Below are 12,341 nucleotides of genomic sequence, written 5' to 3'. Positions count from 1 at the left end.
GTAGTTAAGTTACACATGGGGGCCACCTTCACTAGGGAATTAAGCACTCCCTAGTTCGATTTGCATGGGGGGGGTTAACTTTTGCATGATGATGGTTAAGTAAGGGCCCACAATGGAGGACGAAATGGAGGGAAAAGTGCTCCACGAAATCTATATAAGGAAGGCAAATCTCCTCATCTCAGTCATCATTGGAGTATATCGATTTCTCTTTGGTTGCTCGAGCTGCTTAGCCGAGTCACTCGCTGTTTAGTACGAGTTCTTTAGGCAGAGAGCTCATCCTTTCTTCGGGGGACTTCGAGTGCCACCCTAGGAAGGTTTTCTTCATTTCTTCAGAAGGAGGATCACATTGTGATTTCCAGCAGTAGCATTCACTTCCAGGTGGTGTGTATTTCTGGAGAACGCAGTGGAGACAAGGCCAAGTTTGTTGGTGATGCTTAGCAGTGGAGTTTGGATGTGAGATTTTCTGGAGAGGAGGCTAGGGAGGATTGTCATCATTTGGGAGAGTTTGGGAGCTGATTGAGCTTCTTGTTGGGTAGTGTGACTTTCGCACTACCTGGGCCAACGCAGAGGCAGTGTTGGGAGCTCACTTGGTGGGTAGAGTATCAGTCTTGGAGGTTGAGCTTTGTCGTGGAGGTTAGAGGAGATATTTGGAGTGGTGTTTGCTTCCCTTTCAGAGCTTGGAGGAGGAATTTGTGGCCATTCCTTGCAGGCCGTATTTTTGGAGCTGTTTAGAGGGCGTGGGCCATAGAGGAGTTCGAATTTGGGAGGTTGGATTTGGGCGAAACCCTTTCTAGGTTTTTGTGGGTTTTGGCCAAGGAGCTTGTGGCTGAAGTTTCATCATTTTTGAGCACCAGAGGCGGGGTTTCTAGCAGTTCCTTTCCAGCCAACAGTTGTAGTTACTAGGAGACAATGCAGAGAATTAGAGGAGCAATTACTTTCCAGCTTTGAGCTTACTGTTTGACACTTGGGTTCTGTCAAGCTTGCCCTTTAGGCAAGCCTAGGTGCATTTTCCACACTATTGTACTTGCTCCATTCCATTAATAAAATGGCTCAGCTGGTTCTCATTTCTGATGTGTACTGAGTATTTGCTGATCATTTAATTTTTCTGTGTATGAATCGTATTTTCTTTTGTATATCATTGTTTTTTTAAGTTTGGAACATTACATTTACTTTTCAAAGATTGATTTATGATTAGGGTAACATCAAATCTGAGTTTGAGAGGAGGACATGCCAAAAACAACATTTCGATGCCATTATGGACACTTTGAATTTTTGGTCATGCCGTTTGGGCTAGCCAATGCCCCCGCCATTTTCTAATTCTATATGAACAATATCTTTAGCAAGCAGCTAAGGAAGTTTCATTGGTATTCTTTGACGACCTTCTCATTTACAACAAACCATGGGATGATCATTTGGGGCATTTGGATACAATTTTGAGCATTTGGATACATATTGGATTGGGCCACACCTAAGAACTTGACAAAATTGTGAGGATTCTTCAGACTTTCTAGTTATTACCGATGGTTTGTTAAAGGTATCTCTCAGCTAAGCGCACCCTTGACAGATTTAACCAAAAAGGGGGCATTTAGGTGGATAGACAAATCCAACAAGACATTTAACAAGCTCAAAGAAGTGACGAGTTCATGTCTTGTGTTGACCCTCCCTGACTTTAGTTAGCCATTTATATTGGAGTGCGATGCATCAGGAGAAGGCATAGGGGCCGTCTTAATGCAAAAGGGTCACCCTATCACATTTGAAAGTCAGAATCTTCAAGACACAAAGAAGCTTTATTCCATATACAACAAGGAGATGTTGACTATCATGCATGCGTTGGCAAAGTTCAGGCAATATTTGGTAGGAAACAAGTTTATAGTTAGGACAAACCACAACAACCTGCGTCATTTCCTGGGGCAAAAGGACTTGAATGAGCGGCAACAGAAATGGGTGAGCAAGATCCAAGCTTATGATTTTGATATTGAGTATGTGAAGGGAAAGAAGAATGTTGTGGTCAATGCACTTTCCAGGAAACCAACAACATGTGCCCTCATAGAACTTACTGAAGATTGGAAGGCTCACCTCTTAGCAAAGTATGCTAAGAACCAATTTGCTTGCGCAATTATCGACCGGATCATCCAAGACGATAGGTACAAACTAGCTGACAGGGTTATTTATTATAAGGACAAAATATACTTGGTTCTCGAGTCCACACTCAAGGAGAAGATTTTGAAAATCACCCATGACATTCCATCGGTTGGACATCAAGGTTTTTTCAAGACGTATCGACAAATTCGGGAATGATTTTCTTGGAAGGGTTTGAAGAAAGATGTGATGAAATACGTCAAGGAATGCATGACATGCCAACAAAATAAGGTTGAGCATACGCATCCTGCAGGTCTTCTCCAACCTCTACCTATTCCTAAACAGAAATGGGAGAGCATCTCGATGGACTTCATTACAGGGTTGCCCAAAGCGCAAGGTAAAGATTGCATTTACACCGTGGTGGATAGGTTGACCAAATTCGCACATTTCTTTGCAATCTCATCTGATTATTCAACCAAACAAGTAGCGAAACTGTTTTTTCCGAGAGGTCTTCAGACTGCATGGATTGCCAAAGAATATAGTCAGCGATCGTGACAACAGGTTTATGGGTTCTTTTTGGCAGGAACTTTTCAGGGTCGTGGGGACTAAATTAACCCCTAGCACTATCTATCATCCGCAGACAGATGGCCAAATAGCAATCATAAATGAGTGGATTGAAGGATACTTACGCAACTATGTGATAGGTTAGCAGAAGGCATGGATCAAGTGGTTGTACCTTGGGGAGCACTACTACAACACTACCTACCACTTATCTGTTGGGATTTCACCATTAAGAGCTTTATATGGGTATGATGAACCATCCTTTATCGATAGGGTTTTTGGAGACAATAAGGCGCCTATTGCTAAGGATTAGATACAAGGAAGTCAGGGCATCCTCAGAGTACTCAAGGAAAACACGCAGGGCGCTCAGAATCGACAAATTTGTACGCAGATCAACGTCGAACAAAACACAGTTTTGAGGTAGGAGACCTTATCTTCTTGAGATTGTAGCCCTATTGACTATCTACCCTTAAGAAGGGTGGTGCTTAAAAGCTGAAGCCTAGGTTCTATGGGCCGTACAAAATCCTTCGGAAGATTGGCGAAGAGGCGTATGTATTAGAACTTCCTAGAGATAGCAGAATCCATAATGTATTTCATGTCGTGCCTCAAGAACACTGTGGGGTAGCAAATCACCGAATTTGTCGAATTGTCGCCCTTAGACAACGAAGGGCAACTAGATTTAATTCTAGAGATGATCAGGGCCATACGGGAAAAGAAGTTAAGAGGAAGAGTAATTCTAGAATACCTTATTAGGTGGAAGAATTTGCCAGAGGAGGACGTGACATGGGAAGGGGAACATATTCTGCAGCACCTGAATTTGCAATTGCTTGAGGGCAAGCAATTTCGGGCAGGGGGGACTGTAATGTCCTCTACGAATTGAGGACCAATGGGACAAAGTAGCCTATCAATCCCCGTAGGCTATAATCCTCCAAAAAGGGGAAAAAAACCCCAAAAATTCCCACTATTCGGCAAGTTTTGGGGCAGCTGGGAAAAGAACCAAAAATTGGGGCTTGGACTAAAGTTTACTGAATCATTTTAGAAGAAGAGATCCCTCTAGGAAATCTATAAATATGAGAGGGATGAATTCAATTTTGATCATCAAGTGTGGATCATCTCATATGTTATTTTGAGCATTAGCTCTGAGGGTTTTAAGACCCCTTCTATCTTGTCAATTTCAATGGCGAAAGATTCCACCCTAGTTGACACATTTTTATTTTTCTCCTCATTCTGTCTGGAATAGGAGCACTATTTGGGAAACGCAACGAAGTTTATTCTTGTTTGTCTCTTGTTATGGCCACAGGGAAACCATTCTATTGAAGGCAGTGAAATTTGTAGTAGCTTTGGGAACAGTTCGTTTATGTTTTGAAGACTGGACAGTGTTTCGCTGGCTATTTTGGGAAGTGAACAAAGTACCATACATAATGAGACAACCATCGCAAGGCATCCCATAGCTCGAAATTACACTCGAAATTACACTTGCGAAGTTTTAGCGACTACCTACCTTCGCATGGGCTTCCTGTAATAAGAAATCATTTTTTTGAAGGAGCAGATTATACAGTTTTTCAGGAGTCTCTGTTCTGGACATTTTCAAGAGGACCAACGTTGTTACTGTGGACTGAAGTAGAAAAAAGGACCTAAAATAACGTCGCTGTAGCTGGAAACAGTTTTTTGGTGACTGGATGCAAGGGTCAGAGACCATATTTGTGGACAGAGGCCTACATGATAGCAGGACGAATGATCAATCCTTGTTGTAGTAGAACAGTGAATGTAACACCATTCTGGGACAACACAATTCTGAATGAGTCTGCAACAGAGCCACAGGGCCCGAAAATCTGGACTAAGGCAATATAATTTCAGACTGAAGTTTGCTGAGGGCTGTGTGGGTTTTGCATTGCATCAGACCCTAATCGTCTAGTAAATTGATTTGAATGTAAACACTCATTATTGAGGCAAGCTAGAGTAATTAGTTTAGTGTAATTAGACTATTCTCGAAGTACTGTTGTAATTAATGGATTCACTAGCTTTCTTGTGTTGGAATCTAGACTTGGGAATTAAAAGTACCGCTGGATTGGTTGTCTTATTGGAATAATAAACGCAATTAATACTATTTGTTGGGTTAAATTGTAATACCTTGCTATATTGTTACCATGGACAAATTCTATATTGAAATTGTTTATTTTTGCGACGTGGAAGGAAAATTGTGAATAAAATACTAAATGTGCAAGAAACCTAGGGCAAAATTACCCTAATCCACTACATCATCCCAGAGAGAGGTCATCCAGCTCCAAAGTGCACATCTTTGGGAGATAGACTTTGGGGCATGCTATCCACGCCGTGATCAACCACAAAACTTTTAAAGTAATGAGAGAGGGCAAGCACCACAATCCCTGTTCCGCTGGGAATGTTTGGTTGCCCAAAATGGCCCATTCCTGTAATAGTTCATTCTACACTGTAACTTAAATCCAACTGACTTGACCTCCTCTAAGAAGCCACATTGGGTTTGGATCATTTAACATACCTCTGACAAACTGTTGGCTCCTCAGTACATGACAGGACTGGATGAATGATGGGTATGTTGTAGATCTAGATCTGGATCCCAAGATGCTTGCACAATCACAGGGTAACCATAATCTGTCTATGGATTCAAAATGCAATTGGAAGGTCAAGGGTGTGGAGGCATTGGAATTGTTGTATGCAGACAAAACAGGGCTTGTGTGCAATTGGGGATCCAGCCACAACAACCTGAACATGGCTCAGATCCAACTACAAAACCCTGAAGCGAACTAACTTCCTTCTATAAATTAATTACTCCAAAAGACTCAGAATATAAAGATATCCATGAGGATACAAATATTATATTAAATGTATGAATAAGAATGATAATGATAATGATTTACAATGAGAATGAGAGGCTTGCTTATATACCAAGCAATTGTCTCTTCATGAAGAGTCATGTCCTATTAGACATGCCTCTTCAACCTATTTACTAGCTTAACTAACTATTATTTATGATTATTATCTTTTACATTATATTTATATTATTTATACATTTTATTCGTTACATTGCCTCCTTCCTCAAAAAGCTTTGTCCTCAAAGCTTGTCGATGAAAAAAGGCTTGATTTCGGCTTCGAAAGTCTTTCTGTCTTGGAATAGTCATCTTCGTCGATACAAGCTGATATGATCTTCTTAGTGACAAACAAAATTGTCGCACTGAGAAGGGATCAGACCATCCTAGATTAATCTTCTGTATAGCATTTTGATCACTAAAATTTTGTAACGACTTGTCAGCATAAGACGAAATTGATGTTACATCATTATTCTTTGAAACATTAATTTGTTGTCTTGGTTCTGACTGGTTCAAATATGTAGCATGGTTGATTTGTCTGTTTTCATGGTTCGGATGCTGATATGGAACTTTTTTGGTTTGATTTCTTCTTACTGGGCATGTGCCAATTTTTATATTTTCTTCTGGCAAAGATGTTGAGATGGTTATGGAACATTCACTTGGGATGTTCATTGTCTGAACTGCAACATCTAAGTGTGTCGTTTCTTTAACTGACTTGTCTTCTTGAGTTGTCATATTCACTCGATCGGTATTTGTTGTTTTGTCATCAACTTGAATTCCTACATTTGATGCTTCTTTCTTGATATGTTGTTGTACCTTGTTTTCTAATGACTTCTTATCCTTCTTAAGTTTCTTAATTTGCGACAGTAATTTTTCGCTATGGTTTTCAAATCGAGAAATTTCTTCATTTTTGTCAACATTGATTTTGTCAATTTCTTTTTGCATATTTTGTAATACCTTTTTATCTTCTTGAGACATTACTTTTGAAATATCTGAGATATCTTCTGGTGTTATTAAATGTGGTTTTAGTGTAAAATCTTGGAGCGTTATTTTCTTCTTCTTGTAAGAAAATGTTAAAAACTTCTTCTTTGTATTTAGAATAAAGGAACCTAGAGTTTCCATCCAAGGTAACCCTAAAACAATGTCACTGTTAATGTCAATATCGTCAAAACGTAAGGTTTTCACGGTGAATTTTGAGGTAAAAGTATAATCTCCAATATTTAGGTGTAAATTGCTTATATCGTATTGTTTGCCAAAAATATTTGTTTCAACTATATTTGATTTAGGAATCACCAATTGGTTAGCACATTTAGGACTAACATAATTACTTCTTTTAGCAGGACAGATAGAGATTATGATGTCCCTTCCTGCGAGCGATCCGTTGATTTGAAATAATGTATCAACATATTTACCAAAGGTTTCAGGAAACCTTTCATTTCTAATTTTTGGACTGCACTCAATTTCTTTATGGTCAACGGTTGACTCCATTTTTACTTTGTTAAGATGAACTTGGGACTTTTTTTTTTTATATATAATATTTTTTTAACTCTCTTTTTATTTTATATATATCGCTCTTTTTTTTCTTTTTTTTTTAATCTATAAAATATATTTCCACTTCTCTCTTATAAAATCTAATATCAATATATATATATATATATATTTTCTCTTCTTCTTCTTCTTCTTCTTCTTTTTTTTGTTCACTCTTTTAATAAAAAAAATTATATATAATATATATATATATATTTTATATTTTATTTTATTTATATATATATATATATATAATTATAAATTATATATATTATATAATTTTAATTTATATACATTATAAAATTATAATTATATAAAATTTATATATACTTTTTTGAGACCCACTTTTCCTTTTATATGTATAAGGCTTATATAGTATCCTTTTTTATAATTATAATAATATTTTTTTTCTCATAAAATTTGGATGAGACTTGGATGAGACGTGACTCTTGGTACGGTCACAATCTTTAGATTTGAACGATTAAAATTATTTAGATCACACCTTTTTTCTCCAATGTTATCAAAATATCTTTTACTTTTAAAAGACCATGGGCTATTACCATGGGTTGTTTTTAAAACCTCCTATAAAAAGTAATATTTACCTTTCACGTAAGAGCTTTTGTATCCTTGTTTTTTCTTTAACTTTTAAAATACCATGGGCTATTACCATGGGTTGTTTTTAAAACCTCCGTTAAAATGTTCTCCACGTAACGTATTCCTTTTGTTTTGTTTGTTTGTTTGTTTGTTTGTTTTTTTCTTTTTTTTCTTTTTCTTTTAACTTTTTAAAATACCATGGGCAATTAACATGGGTTTCTATAACCACGGGCTTGCAAACCACTTAATGAAGAATCAAGATAATATTATTTACTCTTCCTTCTCTTACTTCTGTTACATATAGTTTTAAATATATTTGGAAAGATTCCCTCTTATCTTTATTATGCACTTTTTATCAATAATGTAGAACCTTTTTTATATATATGAATGTTCTCCTTCAAACTTTACATAGACTATATTTATTTATTTATTTTTAAATCTTTTTTTTTTTAATCTTTATATGTACTTTTTTTTTTTTGAATTTGATTTTTTTTCTATATATTTTTTTAATCTTATTTTTTTACTTTTATTTTCTCTCCATTTATATTGATTTTTTTTTAATGGCCAAATGCTTGATAGTGAAATCGAGAAACTCCAAATTCTTGTAGCAAAACGCTTCAATGACAACAATGTTGATGAATTTGACGGTCAAAGACCTAGATCGAAGAACACGCCTCTGTGCAACGGTTGAGCGACCAGAGGATCAAACAACTCTGATACCAATGTAATGAACAAAGTTCCTTCTATAAATTAATTACTCCAAAAGACTCGGAATATAAAGATATCCATGATGATACAAATATTATATTAAATGTATGAATAAGAATGATATTGATAATGATTTACAATGAGAATGAGAGGCTTGGCTATATACCATGCAAGTGTCTCTTCATGAAGAGTCATGTCCTATTAGACATGCCTCTTCAACCTATTTACTAGCTTAACTAACTATTATTTATGATTATTATCTTTTATATTATATTTATATTTTATTCGTTACAAACCCCATGCTACAATTAACAAAGTCGTCAAAGATCTTATGTGGTGAATAATGCAGTCCTCACTAACCTCAAAGGTGACTTCAATTTTCCTTTTTTAACAGCAATAAAGAATATGCCCAAGGATGACAGGGTCCGTCTCCTTTAATCTTCAAATTGTTGATTCTTTTTCCAAGCCAGTTTTAGGACCTTAAACTATATCCTCATTTTCTGCCTCATTATGATAAGCTATCCCTAGACCTCTGCAGATGAAATCATTGGACTTTTAACACCCATACCAAATATAATAATATCATAACTCAGTCCTAGTACACTGGGTTTTTTTTTTCACGGTCCATCAAATCAGCCGGTAGCAGCCTTGATCTTGGTTAAGATGTTCTTTGTGGTGTTGTCATCCTCTGTCCTCTAGCAGGATGCTCCAAACTGTTTTGAAAATAGGCCTGCACAGTGGCAGTCATCAAAATTTACATCTCCTGGATTAAGGTTAGGCATCTTTGAATGCTTCTAAAAGGGTAAACACTAGTAAATGCAGCTAAAACATTGATTCTGTTATACTATTTTAGCATGGTTAAGTGGCGCCATACCAAATTACTAATAACTGATTTGACTCTTCATAGTCATGTTTTTCAAGCTTTGGCTCACTAATTTGCTTTTAAAAGTTCTGTCCTGGTGGGAGTGACATTTACAGAATTTTTTCTGTAGCATTATCTGTCAAATACGTAAACGTTACTCCTATAATCTACTGCCAAATTTTGTAAGTTATATCCATTTGTTAATTTGCTACTATTTTTATTGAAATTGGCAGACTCTTACAAATGAATTAACAATGATGTTTTCTCCAGTTCCAAGAGGGTTCTGATCTTCCAAGTACACATGCTTTTGCAATGGTGGAAGGTCGTGAAGGCAGAACAATACTGAAGCTGCGGATGTTCCTTGATGGGGAAGTCAATCAGTTGAATGTGGAGCAGATTTCACCCTGTTCAAGACTTTCAAAAATGGTTGCAGCCCTCCAAGGAACCAACACTGTATTGTGGATCCTTAAGGTGAAAATGTTGTTAGCATAGCCATTACTACTGGGTACATGTCACATTATATGTTGAATTCATTGCTGTTTCTTTTGAGTTAAGTAATTAATGGTATTTTACACTCTGTACTTGCACTTTGTTTTGTCTTTAACCATACATGTTTTCTACATTCGATTTTGAGTAAACGCTTGCTGCATATCTCTTTCAAGTAGATCACATCTTCTAAGTAATCATTCCAATTTGGATGCCAAACAAACAAACTGTTGGTTGTAGTCTTTGTTTTCTTCCTTGAAGAGTTAGGTGGGTCTGTTTTACTTTTAACACTTTGCATTCTACTGATTACCCTCTCATCATTTCTTTACCACAGCTATCTAGATGGAGTTGAAGGTTCTTTGTTTACTAGGCTTCTTGACCCTGAAGCTTCTTCCAGGGTTTGGAATCTGGATTGACATGTATATGGCCCAAAAACCATAGTTACCAGATGTGCTTTTCCCAAGTATGCTTTTCACTATTTTCAGTGAGGCAATAGTTGAAAGATAAAAGAAAGAGCACATGCCATGAAGTCTTTCAAAACATAAAATATCTTGTATAAAATTGGAGACTGAGTACTGTTACCAGTTAATCTCTCACCCTACTGCAAAGTCTTCACTAGGTGAAATGCCAAATGGAGCTTGGAAGAGTCACAGCCGTCACCTAAGTAACTTGTTTCCTCACTCTACAATGGGAAAATACCAACACTGGAGGGGTTTTGTTAATTTTAGGTATGTTTTATGCTTAGAGCAATTTATTTCAATTTTCACAGTTAGCTCAATATCTTTTCCACATTAGCAATCACATCAGCATTAAAGTAAACTGCAGATAGAACATAAACATAAATCGCAGAAGACAAGCCAAGACAAGAGGACACAAGATGTGGCGCTAGCCAGGGACAAACCCCAATGTGGGGAAACCCTTGATCAATTCTTCTTCTATGTTCTTCAATAGTTCAGCAGAGAGAGAGAGAGAGATATATAGTACATTTACAACAGAAGTCAACAGTTTGACTTTCTAGATAAGAGAATAGATCATCTCTACATGAGATCAGTTGAAGACATGTTGCTTCAACTGATTCTCCAAGGTGACTCCTTCACCTATCATTGTGCTGCATCTCGTCCATGTGCTGCACCTCACCATGCTGCACCATGCTGCACCCATCATTACTATGCTGCATCTCATCATGCTTTACCAATCATGACTGTACCCATCATTGTACTGGATCATGTACCTTGCTGTCCCAATGTGCTTGCTGCACCATGTGCTTGCTGCACCTTGCTTAACATACAACTGTCCCAATGTGCTTACTGCACCATGCTTGCCATGCTGTCCCATTGTGTTTGCAGCACTGTGCTTGCTGCTGTCCCAATGTGTTTGCAGCACCATGTACTTGCTACACCAAGTACCATTGCTGCTATCATGCTGCCCATGCATCTTGCTGCACTATCACTATGTCTTAGTATGCATTCAAACTTCATGGGTCACCTAGCTGTCACATCTTATCATGGACTGTATTGGTTCATAGTTAAGGATCTCTGTTTTCTATGTAGGATGGAAGATGGGACAGCCTTCATCAAGACAGATCTAACATCCCTCGTGCATAGGCAGCAGCATCCATGCTTGTCCAACCTTGCTAGCTTTGTTACTGTCAGACTGGTTAGGGCACATACTTGTGGCCTTAATCTTCTCCAGGCTGCCCCAAACAAACCTTGGAAGACTGCGGCTTGCTGAAGGTGAATTCCTCCCTTACTAGGTTGCTTCCTTAGGGCATATGACAGCAAAACAGCCCATGCTATTTCTTTTCTGTGGTGGTATGGCCTGCGGCCTACCACACAGCCTTGCTGTAGCGGTATGGCCTTCGGCCTACCACACAGCCTTGCTGTAGCATATGGCCTCCTCCAAATGTGCCCAAACAGCCAGCGTTTTACTCATCTTCTACTCAGCCTAGCAGCCTATCCTTTCGGCCCTAGTTTCAGCCTTAAGACTCCCAAACTCGGCCTCCTGTAGCAGCCCTCTTCCACGCTGTTCCTTGACTCTTTCTGTTAGCGGTTAGGGCTTGTATTTGGCCTCCTCCTTGACTGCGTCTAGGGCATAGCTTGTGGCACTTGTTGGACTGCGGCTAGGGCTAGTGGAGACCTTCTCTAGACAGCGTATAGGTTTCCCTTAGACAGCCTATAGAAGGCTTCTCCTAGTAGCACTTGGAGCTGACCTCCAACGTCCTTCAAACCCTTGCTGGCCTATCTTCCTTGCTGCGGCTAGGGCAGCTCCAAGATTCCTCCTTTAGGGCTGCGTAGAAGGCACTTTCATGACAACGTATAGGATAGGGCATCCTCTAGGGCAGCGTATCCTCTTTAGGTCTCTCCTCCCACCAAAATCCAAAGACAAGTGGAGAGGAAGAGATCACCAAGAAGATTATCTGTCTAAATGACTTGAAGTCCTCCTTTATTTGTACTAAAATGTTGAGCACAAGTGGGGTTTATTTGGTTGCTGGCCGACCTTGACGAATAGTCCCATAACACAAATAAATTCATATCTCCATGAATACTTATCGGAATCAGATGATCTTTAGATCAATCCTACACTTCTTGATGAGAGGGATCCAAGAAAAATATCAGCTGTCATTAATAAGATGACCCACATGGAGTTTGGCCCTAGTTGCCAATTTTAACACTCCCTCT

General features: G+C 38.2%; 1 protein-coding gene across 1 annotated transcript in view; it reads left to right on the top strand.

Moving 5' to 3' along the window:
* Positions 1-12,341, top strand: part of MAA3 (P-loop containing nucleoside triphosphate hydrolases superfamily protein) — a 464,706-nt gene that overhangs the window by 18,302 nt on the left and 434,063 nt on the right. The window contains exon 4 of the mRNA XM_089415984.1: positions 9,448-9,648. Within this exon, the coding sequence (XP_089272110.1) occupies positions 9,448-9,648 (201 nt within the window). The remainder of the gene's footprint in view (positions 1-9,447; positions 9,649-12,341) is intronic.

Source organism: Pinus tabuliformis, chromosome 3_2 (assembly GCF_031772625.1).
Source record: "Pinus tabuliformis cultivar Carrire ecotype Pingquan chromosome 3_2, CPIR1, whole genome shotgun sequence".
In the NCBI taxonomy this organism is placed as follows: Eukaryota; Viridiplantae; Streptophyta; class Pinopsida; order Pinales; family Pinaceae; genus Pinus; species Pinus tabuliformis.
This window is presented reverse-complemented; position numbering and strand designations above follow the sequence as displayed.